This window comes from Sander vitreus, chromosome 3 (genome assembly GCF_031162955.1).
Source record: "Sander vitreus isolate 19-12246 chromosome 3, sanVit1, whole genome shotgun sequence".
Classification (NCBI taxonomy): domain Eukaryota; kingdom Metazoa; phylum Chordata; class Actinopteri; order Perciformes; family Percidae; genus Sander; species Sander vitreus.
Genome location: NC_135857.1, coordinates 13,484,978 through 13,507,209, shown reverse-complemented (window position 1 = coordinate 13,507,209; position 22,232 = coordinate 13,484,978). Strand labels below are relative to the sequence as shown.

The 22,232-nt window shown below is 40.0% G+C and overlaps 1 protein-coding gene across 1 annotated transcript; it reads right to left on the bottom strand.

Annotated features, from left to right (window-relative positions):
* Positions 1-1,182: 1,182 nt before the first annotated feature.
* capn12 (calpain 12) lies at positions 1,183-14,145 on the bottom strand. The gene is made up of 22 exons (XM_078246103.1): positions 13,730-14,145; positions 12,544-12,613; positions 11,672-11,790; positions 9,233-9,366; positions 8,936-9,107; positions 8,767-8,850; positions 7,924-8,009; positions 7,701-7,778; positions 6,911-7,077; positions 6,544-6,821; positions 6,417-6,428; positions 6,213-6,292; positions 5,000-5,122; positions 4,077-4,113; positions 3,914-3,985; positions 3,778-3,823; positions 3,389-3,450; positions 2,997-3,065; positions 2,797-2,875; positions 2,568-2,684; positions 2,040-2,092; positions 1,183-1,932 (listed from the first exon to the last, which is right to left on the bottom strand). Exons 1-22 carry the CDS (start codon positions 13,928-13,930, stop codon positions 1,906-1,908), a joined length of 2,166 nt encoding a protein of 721 aa, XP_078102229.1. The 5' UTR covers positions 13,931-14,145; the 3' UTR covers positions 1,183-1,905.
* Positions 14,146-22,232: the final 8,087 nt, after the last annotated feature.

Sequence of the window (22,232 nt, the reverse complement as noted above, 5' to 3'; positions counted from 1 at the left end):
TGTGCATGGATGAGTAACTGTTGGCTTGCAGTGATTTTTTTTTCTTCAGTTGTGTAATTACATGTGTACCATTTAATTCACGTATAATATAAGAAACAGATTTTCTTTTCATTATTACAGAATTTCAAAAGTTTTATTTAATTATGTGATCATTACTTTGAGAAAAAGGGTAATAATGTGAACTAGGTAAACGGTTTGAAACAATGTTCTTGTTAAAGACAAAAGGAACAGGGACACCTTTAAACTTTTTACATCTGTAGATATCAATTTTATTAATTCTTTAGTAACATAACAGTATTGCATAACAATTAAATGATGGTGCTGAAGAAGATGAAATGACTTTTTTTGCTCTGGAACAATTTTGGGAGTCACTATACAGAAAGCTGAGTTTGTTCTGAACATTTTGATATGAAACACATGGGGATCATTTGTATGTAAAAACCCTTAAAAGGAGAATTCAAGAAGATATCTAAAAATGCCTTAGACCTTAGGTTAAAGGCCAATTCATGCTTCTGCGTTAAATCAACGCTGTGGGTATGTACGTAGGTACGTGGAGAGACAGACCCTATGCCGTACCCTATGCCGTACCCTATGCCGTACCCTATGCCGTACCCTACGCCGTAGCCTGACATGTACCTCTCAAAAAAGTTAACTACACAGGTGACAGATCGCAACAACTGTGATTTGTCCACTCGGCTGTGGCTTGGTAGCGTTGCATTTCCCCCTACTCATTTCTGGGTTCTCCTTCTCCATAAACAACATGAAATCAAGGAGAGGGTTAACTTTTCCTGCTCCAGATTTTCAAACATGGTCAGAAAGCACAGGGGAGACACTTTGTTTCTTTCACTATAGTCTATATCCTTGACGTTCCACCTCCTGGTATTGCTCAGTTGCAGCCAGAAAATCTGGCGGATTTCACTCATTTAGGCCGGATATCCGTTGCCTTGGGCTTCCCGTGTGTTGGCATTTTAAACTCCGGCCGATTTATGAGGACTACGGTTAACCTTTTCTCAGATCTCTGCAGGGTAAATCGACAGTTAGCTAGACTATCTGTCCAATCTGAGTTTTCTGTTGCACGACTAAAACAACTTTTAAACGTACATGTTCTATCAAAACAAGTTCCTTCCCGAGGCTATTTTGCAACGGCACCGTGGCTCCGGTTGGAGCCTAGCGCCCCCCAAGACAATTGTGCTCGGTTTAAAGAAATACCAATAAACCAGAGCACGTTTTCCTCCCATCCCCGAATGCTGTGTGGACTAGCAAGACTCTCCTCCAGCGTGCTTTGGAGGGAGGTCTGGCAATGCGAAACTACTCTCACTATGACTCTATGTAGCTACTTGCTACAAAGCTAATCACTGTCACTTTCTCACTCTCTCTACCACACACTCCCCATGCACACACATGCCAGCCCTGCTATTCTCTTAAAGAGATCGACGCACACACCAACGCACAAGTATAAACTTCTGGCCACTTGCGTAGGCTACGGCAAAAGCTCTGAGTGGAGCCTCCGCAGAAGCATAAATCCCGCTTCATCGGCATCGAGCTGTAAGAAATGTTCTGCCAACCAGTTCCCAATAGCATTTTGATACGGAAGAAGACTATATAACCTAAAAACCTTATTGGGTTTAAATAAAAAATTTAGCTGGATATCATCCGCATATACAGTAACTGGTATGCAATATTAAATCTGTTTTGTAATAATAAGAAAAAAAAAGTTTTTCATTTCTTCCTTAAGTGCTACTTATACTACTACTACTTTATTGTTTTATTCTATTCTATTTTTTATTTTTTTTTCTGTGTGTACTGTAACTGCATTTCATTGTGCAAACATGACAATAAAGCTGAACCTTGTTTAAAAATCAACAGCATGCTGTGGCTCAGCTGGGTCTAATGTGGAGACCCTCTTCACAGCATCAGGAACTGAAGCAGCCACTGTGGAGGGACAACAGGTGAGCAGAAAGCAGAAACAGAAAATCAAAAAAAAACCCCTGTTCAGGTCAGAATAATCACACAGAAGAGCTTATTGGCCAGATACTCACATGGTTGATCCCTCTGTCTTTCACTTCTTGACTGGTCTCTGATTCATACAGAGCTGAGGAGCAGAGGGGAGGAAATGACTGCATACACTATCTCTACAAAGACTCAACATTCAGTAAATTCTGCATCAAGTTTAGTGTTCATTTTCAAAACTGAGATCCTGACAAGCTAGTATATAGTATAAATTTAGTGATAGTCCAAATACTCGTAAAACCTTTTTTGTAAAAAAAAAAAACTGTGCGCATGTAAATGATCTTAAATCTAATTGTAAAATGTCACTAGGTCACATGTGTGACATGTCTCTGTATGCAGTGATGGAAGAAGTGCTCCTTTACTTAGTAAAAGTACCAATACAACAATACCAGTAAAAGTCCTTCATTCAAAATCCTACTTAAGAGAGAGAGAGAGAGAGAGAGAGAGAGAGAGAGAGAGAGAGTGTGTGTGTGTGTGTGTGTGTGTGTGTGTGTGTGTGTGTGTGTGTGTGTGTGTGTGTGCGTGCGTGTGTGCATGCGTACGTGCGTGTGTGTTACCAAAAAGCTTTTGCATCCTGGTGACACATGACACAAAGCCGTGGAAGGGCATTTGAAGCTCTCCAGATGCAAAGCGCTCAGACAGCAGCTGAACTACCTTGCTATCACACTGCATCCCTGGGAAATAGCGGAGTGGACGAAGGTGTGAAGACCAAACAGCAACAGCAGCAACCATCTGTGTGCACATAGTGGTGTGTGTGTGTGTGTATGTGTGCGTGTGTGAGCATACCAACAGCTTCCAGCGCTGTACTGAGTTCAAAGGGGCTCATGGTCCCAGAAGAGTCCTCATCGAACTTGAGAAAGATGGACTGAAAGAGAACGCAGCATCAGAATAAGTAATGATGACACAACTCACACGCACGCACACACACGCACGCACACACACACACACACACACACACACACACACACACACACACACACACACACCTGCAGATGGCGCAGACTAGACATCAGGGTTTCTGTTTGTTTACGGCTTAGACTGGAGCGCCCTTTAGTCTGCCAGCAGAGTTAAGGACATCTCAACAGGACAGAAGACAGAGCAATAAAGTTATAAGGAAGCAGAGTAAAAGTGAACAGCGGGGCGGCACAATGACTCAACCGGAGGTCTGGGCTTCGAACCCCTTCGTCAGCAAGCATCTGCCCTGCTGAAGTGTGGAACTAGCAGAGGTTTTTAACATTAACTGGTGAAAAACATGTAATTTCTGTACGATTAGGTAAACCAGATGTACATAGTCAAAGTCTAACAAGGATTGTATTGAACTATAAGCAGACTAGAGTGTGAGTTATATTATTGAATATACTGGGGACCAAAAGGATACAGCCTGTCCAAAGATGAGCTGTCTGCATGTCTCCAGTGGCAGATGGTAATTTTTGTCAAGAGCTGTGATTAGGGGAAGAAAGACACAGATTGATGCAGAGAAAGCTAATACAGGTTTAAATTGGATTAAGAGGAAAGGTGAAGGTGAGGACAAGTGTAGTCACTTTTATTACTCAATGTACTCTATCTGACTGCAGCTATGAGCCTCTGTCTAGACTGGTGACCTCTGTGGCTCCACTGGGCCAACTTTTGAGGGAATATGTCCCTACTTTGCTCCCATCTAGTGGTCATTACTGGTATTATATAGTCAAATATCGCTTGTGGTGAAGCTCTTTGTCATTTTCAGATGCAGCTAAAACATGAAAAACTGGATATAGTAAAGATTTTAACCTGTGTTGAACAGCTTCATGATCTTCTTGGCGTTCAGTCTGTCATCCTGCCGGGGGAGACAGAACGCCTGAGATAACCAAAGGCCCTCAATTTACACTTTTATTAAATAATGTGTACAATAGGGATGAGTTCTTACTTGGCTAGCCTCTTCATCAAAGGTTTTCTGAACTCTCATTTGATCCTCCGGGGAGACGGGAATTGCCATAAGCTGTTCAGTGGCACAAACACACCAAACAAATATGAACAGACTTTATTATTTAGCTGCTATTGCTATATGTGGACGAGACCACTAAACTCACCTGGAGGAAGCCAGAGGAGCAGGTAAAGTCCTGAGTCCTGGAACACAAAGACCACGCCAGATTGTCTCTTAAATTATACGTACACACTCAGAAATATTCTCCGATTTGGGCTTAGATCCTTTACTTAAGTAAAAGTAGCAATACTACAGTGTAAAAATGCTCAAAAAATCTCAAAATTCTTCTTGAGTAAAATAAGTTTCACCAGCCAAACGTAACATATGTAAAGTATGCAAAGTTACTTATTATGCATAACTGCCTTATTTTGCAGTGTTTAATTATGGAGCCCCCAATGAAATTCACTGAAATGAAGTGGTGTGGAAGTATAAAGTCCCATAAATTAGAAAGACTCAAGTACCTCAAAATTGTACTTAAGTACAGTACTTGAGTAAATGTAGCCTACTTAGTTACTTCCCACCACTGTACTAAAAGTATTAAAATGATTTTGTAAAAAACAAATTACAATAATCTTGATCACTGGGAAATAAGTCTGATTATTATAGTCAGAGTGAGTACTACTACACTAATTAATAATAATTAATAGTAATTGACTATTGTTGCTAACAGAAGCCAGAAGAGGTGCTTTTATAAGCCTATTGTTAAGACTAATTGCAATTTTCTAAATTACACAGTAGTATAATGTAAGTTTGAGTGTAGGTACAGGGGAGTGTGGGTGACTATGACTGTGTCTTTGAAAGTGGGAGAGGCAGGAGAGGCTTCAGAGAGCCCTCTGGAAGTGTTGTTGGTCTATGATTTAACAATAAGATGCATGTAACCTTTACACAAGCTGGCTGGTAAAGGGAGCTATTTTTCTGACACCAGGCTATTTTTATGGTAAAGGAGTGAAAAAATGACATTTAGTTAATCTTCTCTTGGTTTTTGTCCCCATGTTTTAGGCCATAAAAGCTAATTCCCCTCCATCTTACCCCAGAGTGTTTCCAGTCTTGGAGAAAATGCGGACAAAGAACTCTCCAGGCTGGTTGGGTTGATAGGTGGACGCCACGATGATGTAGTTACCTGGGTCCAGCAGCAGCTTCGTCCACACACCCCTGTGGCACAAAGTTAATGAGCTTCTAGCTGCTAACATCAGAGCCATGTGCACTTACTGTTAAATATGTTTTACGGATTGTCTCTGTTGTCTGATCTGAATGTCTTTTCGTTTGTTTTTGGCAGCTCTGTCCAAATGAATTTTCTTTTCTCGATGATAAAGGGAATTTGTATTTGCAAAATAAAAATAGCGATTACAGATCATTTGGGTTATGCTCAAATTTTACACAAATTTCAAGGTTTCTGGGACAAAAAAACTCCCATCTTTGCATTTAGTTGGAAAAGTATTACTTGTTTTTGTGCAGAAGCAGATTTGTTAAGTTGAGGTACAAATATGAAGGGATTACACTCGATTCAGTGCCGTTAGCAATGTATATAAGACATTTTACTCTGGTCTACAGTCCCTAAAGGTACCAAGTAAAGGCACCAGCACCAAATGTTCTGCTTTTATGAACGGATTATTAAATAATAGGGCTGTGTATTGGCAAGAATCTGGCGATACGATATGTATCACGATACATGGGTCACGATTCAATATATTGCAATATATTTCGATACTGTGTGTAAGGCGATATATTGGGATATTGGATATATTTAAAAAAAGACATGATGTGCATAAAAGTCAAAGAAGTTTACTTTAGGTAAACAATTCAGTACACAGAAAAGAACTGCCAGTTTGGGATTGTGGTTCACAGGTTCTTAGTGAGCAAATTTGTATATGCTAAAGTAGGCCAAAGTTCAGCCATAGCTACATAGTTAGCTTCTAGCAAAAAGTCAGGCACTGTTAGGCACTGTTAAGCGAGGACACTAGTGGTATGTCTCAGCATAGCCATCTAGCAGTAGGGGGTTTAAACACAACATAAACGTGAACCACTGTCTTACAATATAGAATATTAGAATATTAGAATATTTTTGCACGTAAACAAAAAAAATAAAAAAATAATAATTAAAAATAATCAATATTGCGTTTTTGAAAATCAATATAGTGTTGCTAAATAAAGTATCGCGATACTCAAGTGTATCAAGTTTTTCTCACACCCCTATTAAATAATTACTAATAAGCTGTCATTATTTCTCATGATGGTCTTTTACCTCTGAGCCCTATATTTCCCAGAGCGACCCACAGGGCGAGTGGTCATGAAGAAGTTGCGAGTCAGACACGTACCCTGGAGCTGTATAAAGAAAGATATAAATTATCTATTCTACTTTACTATTACTAAGAATATAAAATTTGTTGTGATATTAATTTAAGCAGATAATGAAAGAGTATGTATCTATCCCTCATTGAATACTAACCTCAGGAGAAACCTGCAAAAAAAGAGGAAACACAAACATGGGTGTGAGTTCATTCATAAACAGAATAAAGGTGCAGAGACTCAAAATATTTAATAAATCCAAAAGTCAGAAATAAAGTAGATGTGACCTCGTAAATATGGAAAGCTATTTGGAGGAAGTTGACTATATCCTTCCTGCGGTTCTTCTGCAGCAGCTCCACCAGCACGGTGCACTGTCTGCCTTTCTGCTTCTGTTTCTCTGCTTTCTTCTTGTCCTCTGGGATCATCATGTCATCTTCATCTTCCTCATTATCATCCTCACCATCAGCCTCATCATAAACCTCATTACTACCCCCCTCATAGACCTGTCCTGAGTGGTCCCCCTCCGTTAGAACCAACTGGAACTGAGGATTCTTCCAGAACGATCCTGAGGAGAAAAAAAAAAGTATGATCACTTTAAATGATCCAGGTAGAGCTTGAATGCATATTTGTGTAAATATAAATTCATAAACATACGGTTGTGTTTGCGGCTACCACCAGCGGAGCTCCCCTGTAACCAGAATCCTCGATGTTCACTGATGGTCCAGGTAGAGGCAGGTGGGTTTTCCTCTTCAAGATTGTCAGGATTCACACTGCAGAGCTCCACAACGTCAAACAGGCTGCAGAAATCCTCAGTACTGATCCTAATAGAGAGGCAGCGTTTCCATTTGATGCAACTTTAAACTTCTACTCCACTACATCTCAGAGGCAAATATTGTACTTTGACGCTACAAACATATGATGATTTTATAGAATATAGTCACGCATTGCCAGACTTACTGTATCTCTACAGTGCTGTGGAGTAATATAGAATATGTATGGAGTATATAGAATATGATGCATTACTGTAGATCAAACTACCCAAAAGAAGTTAAAGTGAGCACATCTACGGCAGTAAAATGCAACATAGACATCAATGCAGCAGTAATATTCATCCAGAAACATCAGATGTAATAATAATAATCAGTGGTGGAAGAAGTACTCAGATCTTGTACTTAAGTATAGTAATAGAGTACTTAGTTACATTCCACCACTGTATAATAGTAAAACACTGACAGGGACAATTGTCCTGCAGAATGAGTACTTTTACTTTTGAAACTTTATTTAGCTGATAATACTTATATATTTTAAGGTTTTTGACTGCAGGGCTTAAAACTTGTAGAGTATTTTCACAGTGTCGTATTAGTACTTTTACTTAAGTAAAGGAGCTGGATACTTGTTTCGAAGTGTAAGTTTGTGTGTTTTCCTAGTAGTATGTGCCACGTACCAGAACTCTCCATCTTCGTTCTGTTGCAGCTGAATCCTTTCCTTCTCTGCTTTGACCACGTCATCCCACTCTTTACCCCTGCAGTCACACACACATACAACGAGATACTGAGTGAGTGCTCTCTCTCTCTCTCTCTCTCTCTCTCTCTCTCTCTCTCTCTCTCTCTCTCTCTCTCTCTCTCTCTCTCTTTTATACAATGTGCACAAACAGGACGCGTCCTCACTTGTCACTCCAGGGTCCGCGATATTCGACAAAACCCCAGGGGTTCCTCAGCTTCAACAACAAAACCTCATCTGACACTTTCATCACCTGAAACGTGAAGAGAGAAGAAATTCACACAAGAGTAAAGTCTTATAGATTGTTTTGTCAGTTTTGAGTTTTATCTCAGTGTTTTAATTTGTACTTAGAGATGAGATCAGACAGCAGTTGGCCAAACAATCTCACCACAAGGGCCATTAGTTGTTGTTCTGGAGCTTTCGATCGCATCACACGCTGTTTTTCTGTTGTTTCTAAGGTCAAGAATGAGTTGTCAATCACAATCTTTGAGCCAACATGGATGAGCAGTCTTTAAGGAGCTCAAAAAATAAATAAACAGTTGACATTTGATCAAAAGCACCAGAACAGCTACGAATGGACCTTGTGCTGAGATTTTATTTGCCCTATAGATTATAATAAATGATGGTGGGATGGAATGATATGAGATGAAAATACACAATATGCTATTTGATTAAATTAAGGTGAGACACATTAAAATATGATTAGATTAGATTAGATCAGGTCAGAATGGTATGAGATAACATTAGATTAAGTTTGATTTCAGTGATATTATATTAGATTAATTTAGTACGATTTGATGAGATGGGATTATTTAAATGAGATTACATTAGATTATGATAAAAATGACATGAGATAAAATGACATGAAATGGCTTTAGATTATACAAAAGTCTTTGTGGAGAAACTGATCATTGCAGAAACAGAGAACACACAAAACAACATATTGATGACAATGCAACAATAAGTAATGGCAGCAGCTCAGTGCTGCACTGTGTCTGTGTCATACTGGCCTTGTCGGTGTTGGTGATGGCATAAGCGTGGCCCTTTATCAGCCCCTTTTCTGTCACTTTACCAATCTCAAGGGTGCTGCAGGCCTGTGAAGACAAAGAGAGGAACTCAAATGGATCTAAAGCAAGCATCCACCTGTGTAGTGTGAACTTTTTGGAGCTGGGTACGTACCTTGATGAAGCAGCTGAGCAGGCTGCCTCGAGACAGGGCGGCTGTCAGAGACCTCCAGAGGACGCGAGGGGTACGAGATGTGACCTTCAGCGAGCGTGCGATGCCTCCTGTGAAATCCTCCATCCCCTCTGAAATGTTGCCCCCCTTCAAGCTTCCGTAGCATCCAATTAACCTACACACAATGAGGTGAGAAAGTGTATTTCTTTGTGAACTCACTGTAGCGACACACACAAACTAAAGTGTGGGCGATCTAAGACATTACAACCCAGAAACATATGCTTGGTAGTGGCAACTGACTTGGCATAGGCCTTCTCCACCAGGGCGCTCCAATACTCGTTGCGGGTGCGAGAGTAGCTGAAGAGCAGACGGCCTTCGCATACTGGCAGCCTGTCATCCACAACCACCTCCACCCACTCACCATACTGCCAGAACTGCACAGGGACACACAGGGAGAGGGATGGTGAGAATAGAGAAGACATTGGATGTAATGAATCAAGAGGAACGTTAATGAAGAGGAAGGCAGAGTGTAAAGGGAAGAACCACCAACTTGTAGAGTGAAGTTGTGTTTATATCCACCTGATTAAGTCCAATATTCACTTTCTTTTAGCTCTGTTTTTGGTCTCCACCAACTCCTGTCAGAAATTTGTGGCTCTATTGCTGCTAAATACTCCACTATGTTCACCAGCTAGTCGCTAACTGTGTCTTTCTGCTGTTTGGTGCTGAGCAGGTTGCTTTTTTTGTTGTTGCTGAAAACAGCCGAAAACGACAAACAATAAAGTTGTGGGCCAGAGAAGCCCAAAAAATGGGCGGAAACATGCTATTAAGATCAGTAGAGCTCAGTCTGTGGGTTCATCACTATGAGCGGAAGTAGTACTGTTATTGTAAAACTATTGATTATAGCCTAAAATTAAAGTTGAATTTAGAGGCAATACACTCGCTAGTCGCTCAATTCAGTACACTCTGAGGTGATACCCTCAACTTTGTTGCTACACCCTTACTTGGTCTGGTGTGACTGGTATTGTATGGTTTTATTCCTCAGTTTATTTCATTTTTTATCTTTTTTAATCTTCTATTTCATTTCATTCTTTTAAAATCCTATTTATATTTGAGTTTTTATATTCCCTTGTGTTACCTTTATTTCTATCTTTAATGCCGTTAGGGCGTAATGATTGGTCAAAACATTATTTAACATGAATACTGAGCTTCTGTAGGAATGCTAACCCAATGTTTGGCACATTTTACTGATAACCTTTTTATGTCTTATGTAATGTAATGTAAATCACTTTGAATTGCCTTGTTTCTGAAAGCTGCTTTACACATCAATTTGTGTCATTAATCTATGATGATGTATGACGTGATCTATAAAAGGACGAGTTAAACACTGTTCTCTTGTCTGTCTAAATAAAATTAAACCACCTCCCGAGGCAGTTACTGGTCATGACTAGGGGTGTGTACTGTACTGCTGTGTGTACACAACAGCAGCCGAGAGCAGGCCTGCACTGGCCTTTCATAGCTGCACCTGTGTGTGTGTGTGTGTGTGTGTGTGTGTGTGTGTGTGTGTGTGTGTGTGTGTGTGTGTGTGTGTGTGTGTGTGTGTGTGTGTGTGTGTCTCAGGGGTAGTCAATACCTGCATGTCTGGACTGCTCTCCCATCATGCTGACAGGTTGAAATGAGTTCCCAGTCCTTCCGTCCTGCTTGTTAGGTCATGTCAAATTCTTCCTAACAGTCTCTAAAGGTCCAACGCTCCGGGTTAAAATAATCACTGAGCAGAAGCCGTTAAAAATGATCTATATCTAACGAGTGTGATTGCTTTGTGTGTATAATAAGGTGATATTTTATTGGTCTGTGCAGGTCACAGCGTGTGAATGATAAACTCTCTAGATTAGAATCACCACTTTTAATAAAGTGATAAAGAGGTTTTATGTTTGTCTCTTCTTAGGTGTGAGACATGCAGTGATGACTGCAGGATGAGTTGATGCCTGTTTGAGCCACTGAATAAATGCCAGAGCGGTGGCAAAGCCCACATATTGAAAATAGGTAAAGTCTAAAAGAATAAAGCCAAATCAAATAACATATGATTTACTTTTTTAAGATAATTTTTTTGGGGGCTTTTCCCTTTATTATATGGTGACAGTGGATAGACAGGAAAGGAGGAGAGAGAGATGGGGGATGACATGCAGCAAAGGGCAGCAGGTCGGATTCGAACCTGCACCACTGCAGGACTGCAGGACTCAGCCTACATGGGGCGAACCCTCTTATTGGGTGAGCTAGAGGACTCCCCATATAAATTACTTTAGTGCAATGCTAAATCAGAGAAGTACTCCTTTAAGGCCCATATTATGTAAGTTGATATTATCCTTTCATATTCCCCAACAAAGTTACATATTACCACAAGATTAGATATTTTTCTGGAGCATCAAATAAGTAGAGCCACACCTCCAAACTAAAAAGCATATTGTAGTTGTAATAAATGGTTAACCTCAACACAATTACAGCTTATCATAAGTATTTGCTTTCCTAAAGAATATCAAGCCACATGTCCGGGCAACATGGGGCGAGAGGTGACATTGAGATATAGGGTATGTATGGTACATTAAAGCATTAGCATACAAGGAAGACTGTTTTTGTGTGTGTGATTTTGTTGTTGTTGGCTTGAATGGGGGTCTAATTAGCAACTTTTTTCATTAGCAAAAAAGGGCAGGGAGTCAGAGGTTCTGTGTCATACATAACACTCACCATGAAATGGAAGATCCCTGCATAAGGCTCGGACAGGCTTTGGTTGGCTGGAACCACCTTCACAAAGAGTTGGGGGTGCATGGTGAGACAGGACAGGGCAGCCAGCAGCCAACAGTTACCTGATAAACAAAACGAAGTGGCTATGGACACATCTTAGAGGATTTGTAGTGTTTCGTAATGAATGGTTAGTTTTTTTAAAGAGCAAAGAAAGCACTGGTCTCCAGTGAGTAACAGGCCACATTCCTCCGCCACAGCAAACATCTGTTCCAGATGCAGAAAAACACATACAGTTTGAACGTAAAACTCAGACATGAAAGAAGAGGGAGGAGGCTGGTACTCATCTGTGCCATCGACATATCTGCACGCAACTGGTGACATAAACCGTATACAGTATTTAGAAATCTCAGAGAAGGAAGGAAAGTTAGCTGTTGAGCAGAAAACAATCTCTTAGTTCACCACAAATGAGAAACACACTGAACAACACATATTTAAGCAGGATCTGTGGGCTATTAAAGACTGGGCTATGACGGGGTCTGGACCTCCTGCAGTTTTGGAGTTTAGGGAACACAGAGTTTCACTCATCTTTCCCCCTCACTGTGTGTTTGAAGCCTGGGGCTGTGGTGCAGACATCATGTTCTAAACTCACTGCATTTTACAGCAATCAAATAAATAGGAACAAACTGAATTACTTACAGGAGTGTTTCAGCTTTTGTTGATTTAACTTTTTCCAGAATGTTGTGCGATGCCAATCTAAAATAATTCAGCATGACATATCCCTGTTTCTCATTCCTCCTGAAGGATAGATGAGTAGTGGGCAGGAGAGGCAGATTTGAATGTGGATAGAAAATAAAGTTTTCCTGAGGTGTACTTACCCAGTTGGCCCTGACAGATATCAGTTGTTCCAATCGTGTCCTCCACAAACACAGCATTCTTAGAGATTTCCTTCAGAGACGGAGCAAGATGAGGACAATGTGTGCACAAGATGATATAACCACACAGACATCATAAGTATATGCGATAAGACAGGACATTTGAAGAAAACGTTAGACGATTAATCAATTAGTGAATCAAATATTTATCAACATATCAACATATTTAAAATCCTTTTTAAGCACAAATGCCAAAATATCACCAGTTCCAGCTTCTCAAGTGTGAATTTTGCTAGTTTTCTTTAGTCATCAATGATAGTGAACTGAATATCTTTGGGTTTTGGACTGTTGGTCAGACCAAACAAGATATTTAAGACATTTGAGAAAATGGGATGATTTCTATTTTCTGGCATTTTATTGACCAAACAATTTACCAAGAAAGAAATCAGCAGATGAATCGATATTTAAAAAAAATACCATTAGTCGCCACATATAGTACCCCCTTTGTATCATAAGTCCACACTTTTCTATTTCATCATGTAGTTCACACATTTTGCCGGTTATTCTATCAGTTTATAATTCTATATTTAATCTATAATCTGTGACTGAACAATACATCTGTCTGTCCTTTTTTACCTTTCAAAATGATACATTTTAGCTTGGAGACTTTAAAAATACTTTCAGTAGCCTATATTTATGTTATTTCTTCAGTTACTCTCTTAAGGAAACTGCTACTGGTAATAAATTCCTCAGATTTGAGCCACACCTGGATCCCATGTCAGCTGAACATCCGTGTACAACTCTGCAACACTGTTGATAAAGTCCCTGTGAAGAAGCAATGCCAAGAAGATACTTGGAATTACATTTAACATGTTGTTGTTTAGGCATCTCTTAAAACCACTACAAGTGGCCAAAAGATGTAAGCTAAATGCAGACAACTTCCCCATTATATTAAACTGGTATGCCTGCAGAATATAATCCAAATGTTGGCAGCATATTCTCAAATATGTATTTTCTCATGTTTTGGCTGTGTATGGAAGCAAACATGACATGATTATTGATTATTTGACAACCTAAAATGTTGTGTCAATTGTTTCTTAGAGACCAAAAACGCCCTACAACAACGCCCAACGCCCAACAACACCTGAATAACAACTGGCACGATACACGCACGCACAACTTAGTCTACCTTGGGTCGCTGCCACTTGATCGCCTTTTTGGGGTTAGGATCTTCCGGCATACCGATGGACTTCTGCTCAGGTGGAAATGTTGGATCAGCAAACAGCTGTCCGGACTTCAGACACTTTTCCAGGAGAGCCTGGAAGTCCTGATCCCTAAACTTGATCGGGTTCTCGATGGAGCCCAGACGTGCCTTCTTGTCGGTCGCCATGCTGCCAGTGCATCTGCAGTCTAACTCTTTATCCGCAAAAATGTGTGAGCACTGAGGAGCCAGTGCTTAAATACAGTTAACAGCGCACACCCACCGCAGCCAGCGAGGGCCATATGGAACCTAGCCCGGAAAGGTATGCAGACCGCCGGGGGCCGCGGCGAACTGGAGTCGGAGTAATGACACCGTGCCAACAGTCTCTTTGATCCCCCCTAATTTATTATCCAAATTATCATTCTGAGCGGGCAGAGAGATCATCTTCTACCAGGCAGGCCACAAGATCCAGGAGTTTAAAGTACCGTGTCCCCGCCACTACAAGAAAAGTACAAACATGTTTTAGACAGAGTATCACAAATTGCCAACATTTACATTTTCTTTTAAGTAAACTTATATTAACCAACATATTGATTTATAGAGCAGATTCACATACATATATATTTATTTATTCTGTTTAATTTAATTTTGTATTGGATACTGTTGTGTTGAATGTGAGGCTGCTGATACAGGCCTACAGTAGATCAGAGGAAACGCTAGGTGTCAGCCTACTCCACATAAAGGCACCAGACCACAAACCACCACATTGAAGGGTTTACTGTAAAGTGTGGCGATGATAATAAATAAGGCGGTGAAGAGAAAGGCATCTTTAAAAAAACAAAAACTCAAATAAAATTACATTGTTGACTGCTTACAAGATTTAGAGACGAAGCACATAACAAATAATTACTTTAATTATCAATGTAGGAGGTTCATGGCAGAATGGATTGCAATGCTCATTGTTATTTGTCAGTTATAGAAGATGCCTGATGATGGGCTTTAAAGGGGTGGTTCAGAATTTTGGACATAGGACCTCATTTCCAAGTAAGCCAGTGTGTTATTTATCAGTGGAGACAGTTTTCAACACTTTTCATCCAGTCCTTCCAGTTGCAGAGTTTGCTGGTGCTAGGTTAGCGCAAGTCAACAGTATCTGCTAGCCTGCCATTAAAAGCAGTCTTACACACTCCACAGTACACCCGAGGCAAATAAATTATAACGCCAGACTAGCGATGTAAATGTCTGTTGATAAAATAATGTTAGAAATAAAACTACCCTTGCATCTCAATGATCGCATTACATTTTGAGGGACTAGTTTCTCAGCAGCGCCGGAATTTTACTTAGCTAACGAATGCGGTTCCATTTTTATCATCTTCCATTTACTCATTAAAATATCTCATCTTCTTACTATCTAACTGTCATTTTTAAAATGAGGCAAAAGAGGAGCTGATAAAAACGTTAATACACTCATCTATAGAAGGTTGCTTTCAGTTATGGAATGTATAGGCCTATTTCTGTTGAATATTCTTCTAAAAGATGATTGAACATCATTGATTGAAACATAAGGCAGTAAAGAACAGGGCTCTATGTTATAAAGGGAGCATGCCTATGTTCCCACAGCCCTATGTTCCCACATTTCTTATTTTCAAAATTAGGCCCTATGTTCCCACAGTTCCCACATTTCTAAGATTTTTTTCTCCAAAATTAGGCCCTATGTTCCCACATTTCCTTTTTTATAAATTTGTATCAGATTTTATCCCCCTTTCTCCCAATTTGGTAGCCAATTACACCCAACCTATTATCCAGTAGCAATGAACTACAGATGGAATGTAACCCTAACCCTAACCCTAACATAGGCCCAACTTTTAAGAAAAATCTTAGAAATGTGTGAAATGTGCTGACCCCGTTATAAAGATGCATATAGCACATGTATTATAACGTTCATTAGTGTATTAATAGTACTACAATGGATAGAACAAGATCCAGTTTCATAATAATGTTTATTTGCTAGACTGATAAAAGGCTTGTATCAGTGTTAATAAATCATTTACAAGTGCCTCATTGATCAGTTATAAGCCATTAAAGAAATAGGCTATTTGGTTACCAGGTTGTGAAAAACCTCTGTCCTTCACCAGCAGAACACTTACTTTGTCTTTTTTCAGCTCTTTACTTAATGAAACTGCTCCAAAAAACCTCTGATTGGCTGGAGAAGGTCCCAAATTCATGTCTTAACTTATTAATGATTAAAGACTTGATGGATTTTTGTAAACACCCTTTATTAATAACTTGTTAACATTTAAAACTGCAGAGTTGAACAGCTTATTAGAAAGAGACTTGATTCATGACTCAACAGATACAGATACATTTTATAACCTGGTAACCCAAACTTTCTGATTAAAGGTTTATGTCTGATCTATTAACCATTGATAAAGCTATTAGTAACAACTTATAAACACTTTATAAAGGGTTCTTTATGTGGTACCCTGAAAAAAGAAATCAAGAATGTCTTATGAAACAAACACAAAATATTCAAACGTTATTATTTTTCCATTTTCTAACCAAAAACTTTCTTTCTTGTAGAGTTTTTTTTTCCCTTTATAACTAATTTACAACTCTTACAATTACCTTGAAATAAAATAATCTCATATACCGTTATTTTTTTTAAATTTTGTTTTATTTTTTAACTTGTTACCAGAAAATTGATTGTCAGTGCAGTACATTTTTTTGTCGGTGTAATAGACTATTCATAGGGACTAGTTCAGCTGTGCCTATATCTACATTGACCAACAGTTTTCAGAAGGGGTGCTTTGGCCTCCTCACTTGTGAACTCTATTCGGGACTCATATAATCTGAAGTGGACACCCAATTACCGTCCCCCTCGTCCCTCTTCTCTGTCCTCTTGTGTCGTGTCCTTCATTAAATTTAGGTGGATGTCCATCTCCAATAAACTGTTATCCTGTGGTGTTCACTGCAGGCCTCTTCAGGCGTCTCCAGCAGTCCTTCCATCACACGCCTGATTACACTGAAAACGTGAGACTGATCGGGACTAAACAAACAAGAAGAATAGCGACACAGATCCGCCTAATGGTCACCATTTAACTCCATTCATGGGCTCTCTATTATGTCTGTATGGTCTTTGAGGACGGGATTATAGGAAGCCTTCGTGACAAAGGTCAGAGGGCCGAGCAGACACTCCCACACCTCTATGACCTGCTCTGATCTCACGACCCCGGCACCAGCAGCCCCTGGGCCCCTCTCCCTCTCCCCACTGGTTAACCGGCTTTGTCCTGGCCCATTTTCTGCCGCATCACTCATACACATCATCACACCGGGCTGTGCGGGGCAGGAGATAACCAGCCCCCAGTAACACTGAGAGGAAATTACTAGAACATAGGCTACCTATAACAGGCCTATATTTGTGTTTATCTTTTTAATGATGGTGTTTTTACTATATGTGTGTTTTACGTCTGTTGCCATATATTATTTACACTTGTAGGCTACATCTTAAACTCGTTTGTTAAGTCCATTCCTGAATTTTGTTCACTTATTCTTCATTTTCTTTTTTTCCCACATAGGTCTTGTGGCAGATGGGCGATCTATTTTGTATTTATCTTTTGGTATTGATTCATGTAATTTATGGTTAAACTAATTTTGAAATTGAGTCACATTCTAACCCTAATGTTCCCCTAATGTTTATAAAAACATAAAGAGTTATATGGGCTACACAGTTAGCATTTGTTGTATGTGGAGACTCTGGTCGAGGCGGTTAGAAGCTGCAGTTCACCTGCCTTCAGGGAATCAACACATGAAAGCATTTTCACCAGTCACAGGACTGAACTCTACCTCCTAGCCTTACTATGCATGCTATCCAGGCAACACCTCTGACCCCAGCACCATGAGTGGTGTAGGGAGGGGGTGGGCAGTGAGAGGTGTATGTTCAAATCCAGTTTTTCCTGCATTTTTGGATGTTTCTGGGCTTGACGAAAAACAAAACTGATCTGAATATATGTTTGTGTGTGCATGTGTGTGTGTAATTACACAAGCAGGGTCACCAGGTGCAGCAAGGACAGCGTAATGTGTGTGTGTGTGTGTGTGTGTGTGTTGTGTGTGTGCGTGTGCGTGTGCGTGTGTTTATGAAAGACAAAGAGAGTAACAGACGTTTGAGGTACAGTTTGTCAAAGAGTGTTTGAGCTGGCAGATGCTTGATTACCTCATCTTGTCCATCTTCTTTAGGTTGGGATTTAGTTGCACTTTAGTTCACCCTTGAAGCTTTATACATGAACAGTATAGTGCAGGTGTAAACAGGATGTGATGTAAAAATCTCCTTTTGCCAATATTCAGGTCAAAATCAATTTTAGAAGACATCAAATCCACTATGTACTAAGCCATTAAGCTTCACCTTTATTTCCACCATATCTGAATGCTACAGTGAGAGTGTGTCAATGCAGTTGTCAAGTGGACACCATTTACCATTTCATGAGGTCACCAACAGCGCCACATGGCTCAACCGGATGTTTTATTATCCCACTTAACTGTTCAGACACAACTGCTGTCAGTCAGCCTATTCCTATGTGTAGGCTGATGTTTAGAAGATGCTAATACAACCTGGCATGCAGGATAATGTAGAGCGAGTGGGTGATTATTGCGAAATAAACCTCTTCAAGGTGATTTAAGACTTCCTGCATCACCCTGTAGCGATTTAATTCGCAATAATGACCCGCTCCCTCTACATTATCCCTTACTTATATTGCATTGTTTCGTATCATATAATATCTAATAGAATTGTATCATATGTAACGTATTGTATTCTATCGTATTGTATTTTATCGTATCTAATGTATTGTATTGGATCATATATCGCATTGTATTGTATTGTATTGTATTGTATTATATTGCATTGTGTCATACTGTGTCATATTGTATCATATCATTTCATATTTTGCATTTTTAGAATTTTGTATTGTGAATATTTTAGCGAAGCAGGTAGAGGCAATGGTTTATGAGTGGTTGGATTCACTCAACAATCAGAGAAATTATATCACATAACAACAATGCAGACTTTCATTCCAGGAGAAGACAAATGCAGCTATAACATATTACGAAAAGAAAATCACGGTAAGCTCCTATCAAAATATTGATATCATTATGACATATTTCCAGGGTCTAGCGACAACATATGGCATTATTAATGCTGAAAATATCAATAGATGCATCTCTAACCATTTTCACCTGCCAATTGTTTTGTTTAGATACATACTTTGAACCTTTCCATATCTTTTATTTTCCGTAACTAAAATTGACAAGAAAGTCATGTTTCTGGTTTAAATCTACTGAAAGACCACACTATTTTCCATCTGTAAATAAAGCTGATTTCAGACAGTAATATGGCTCTCACAGAGCGGGTTTACATTTGAGGTGAACGTAAAGAAGGGTTGCATTCATTGGGTATATGTACATGTTTTTCTGTGTCTGTTTAACACACTCTGTCTTTGCAATCGGTTAAAATACAACCTTAGGTGGTCACTGGGATGAAAAGGAGCCCATGGCCTTCATTCAGGGAAGAACCCTATTTAAATTAGTTTTGAACTAAAACTAAATTTATTTTTAACATCATTGTCTGGCAACAATTTCTGCCTGTTTTATGTAACACTCTGTCTCATGCTGTAAAAAAAGAGAAATCATTGAACTTCCTCCTTTTTGTTTTTTAAATCAACCTGCCCCTTTGTCTCATTAGTGTTTCTTCGTACTCAAATCAAACTGAACTGACAGTCCTCCCACAAATCTTGTCCTCAGCGATCAGTGACATTATATAACACCCTATAAGAATGAACCCTCCTTGTCTTTCCATCCTCATTATCTGAAGGTGTTGAATGGCAAAGAGAGGCAATGGATTGACGGATGGCTGCCCGGGTATATTTCGCCTCTCACCCCGTCCTCCCACACTCTCATGTTAGAGGTTAGGAGGGTGAGGGAGGAGATGTGAAGTGGGTGTAATTCCAGGGTTCAGGTTTCATTCTGCGGTCTTTGTGGGAGGAGGGACTTGCGAGAGAAGGTGGGGATTGTGGGAACCGTGCGAGGATAAAGAGCATAGAGGGAGTCCTGTGATTTGTCTGATCACTCCCAAATGCATCTTTTCTCTTTCTTGTTATCCCTGTCTCAGTTTGCCCTGCTGATGATTTAATCCTGAGCCTCTGCCTCCTCCTCAACTATTCTGGGGAGGAAGAGGACAACAGGACAGGGCCTGCAAAAGTGATTGGGGCTCCACACAGTTTAACATGAGAAATGTAATTAAAAACTCAGTTAATTGGCTTTTTTCTATGATAAAGCACAATCTTCTCACACATAAGTAAAAGCCTCTCATGGCCACAGGCCTTCCCTATAGGAAAGCAAACAGAGCTCTTACATTCCCTTTGTTGTGAGCATTTTCAGAGCTAATCATCTTAAATTAAATCTGAATTTGTGATTGTGCCACTGTTTCCAGAGAAATGCACTTTATGTCTATAAGTCTACCCACGAGGTTGAGCTGTCTAATTAGATGGCTAATTTATTTTGAGGTTTGAAGCTGAATGTTGCTGAATCTTTTCTTTGATACATGAATGAGACAATGGATGGTTTCTCAGTTACCGGTGGAGTACTCATCTGTATCTCTGGATTGTGGTGTTTCCCAAGGTTCTGCCTTGGGACCCATTCTGTTTTTCTTGTATATGCTTCCCCAGATAATAGGTACTTCTTTAAGGTCTATCACTACTACGCAAATGATATTCAATTGTCCACATAAACTGCCTATACTAAACTATCTTACAACTTTACAGACAAACTCACTGCTTTACGCTCATTCTGGAGGTACGCAAGTTCAGTTCGGTTGAATCCCCTAATTTCTTTGACTGATTTCAAAGTTTTAATTAAATTTTGAAGTTGAGATTATACTTATATTTTTTTCTGTGTATGTAATGTACTAGGTGATAGCATTTTGCCACCGGTATTGCATCCCTTGAAATGTGGAGAAATAAAATCTCACTCCTGGAAAATAAAATCTATGGACAGTATGTATTTGATAAGTTAACTAAATATAAATATCAACGAGTACTTAGAATTTCTAACATCTGGGCTATGGTTCTGACGATATGGACACAGAGGTGTATTCAGTGTTTGTTTTTCAAATTCAACAACCCAATAAGTTGAGAAACAGTATCACTTATCAGTTGTGCAGCCCTCAAGAAGCTAAAAGCACAACATTTAAAAATGCTTTACAATGTTACAATGACCAACTGTAATGCTTCTTCTCCTCACATCAATGTTGTTAAAATCCCCTCTAACAGTGTTGGTTGTGTTTCTGTCCTGCAGCGACCTCTCCCAACTTCCAGACCAACAAAAGCTTTCTCTGTGGAGCTGAGACAACTATTAGATCTCAAAGTCCATGTTACTATCGCCAAGGGCAGTCACTGGTCAGAAAAACACACTCAAACACACATAGCGGCAGCCACACTCAACCGTTGGCAGACACTGTAAACTCCTTATGTTGTGATAGGCTGGTTTTGGGTGCTGACACTGTCCTGGTTTGACAGTGGCTCAGAGAGGTGTGGACTGCAGGAAGACAAAGGGCACTGTGGGACGTGGAAAAGATATCCACTTGCTGTAGGGGCTACTGTGCTGTGTTTTTTACGGTGTATCACCTTACCTTACATAATTGGGTCCATACGAGCACCAAATGGCGCTCGCTGTGGCAGCCAACAGACAGGGAGGTTTACCAGAGGGAGAGACGGAGGATGTCACCTGTACTGTCCTCCCACCTTGTTTTTTTTTCCTGTCTCTGTGGAGAGAAACGGACAAACTGACTCATCTGGGTCTGAGGGGCTTCGGTCTTCACTTCCTTCTTATTCTCTATAACACAATGGTAATTTGGTAGGAGTGGGCGTGTGTGCATCTGGTGCAATAACCCCCCCCCCCCCTCCACCACCCAACTCCACTCCTCTTCATCTACCCAGCCCCCACTCTATTGAAAGCTCATTAAAAGACCTGCTGTTAATGAGCTAGAAGGATCATAGAACTTCATTTTCATTAGAAAATGTGGGTGGGTGGGTGGGGGTTAGGGCCAGAGATGCTGGTGCAGAGGTTTTTAAATGCCCTTAAAATAGAGTCAGCAATTATCCCAACCCCTTGACACTTACCCACCCTGCTCTGCCTCCTAACATGCCCACAAACAATAACCAAACTGCCCCTCCTCAATTTTGTATCCTGAGAAACCCTTGTCGCCTGTGTCCCATCACAGCTTGATGCACCCATCTCTCTCTCTCTCTCACACACACACACACAGAGTGAGGGTCCCTAATCCAAACACTCACATTAAAAATGAATAACTCAGCGCTGACTGTGGTCCACAGAGAAACGACCCACTCTGACTAAGACAACATCCTGGTGAGAAAAGGTAATTAGAAATAGTTTCAAAAGCTTCAGAAAAGCAATCACAAGCAGAAAATGACTCCACAATACAAAA

Excerpts from the sequence above, each read along its gene's own strand:
- capn12 (XM_078246103.1), bottom strand. The coding sequence starts at position 13,930 with ATGGCGACCGACAAGAAGGCACGTCTGGGCTCCATCGAGAACCCGATC. Across the intron at positions 9,367-11,671 it reads CAGGGATCTTCCATTTCATG|TTCTGGCAGTATGGTGAGTG; the intron begins GTGAGTGTTATG and ends GTCCCTGTGCAG. Across the intron at positions 2,876-2,996 it reads CTAGTCTGCGCCATCTGCAG|TCCATCTTTCTCAAGTTCGA; the intron begins GTGTGTGTGTGT and ends GTTCTCTTTCAG.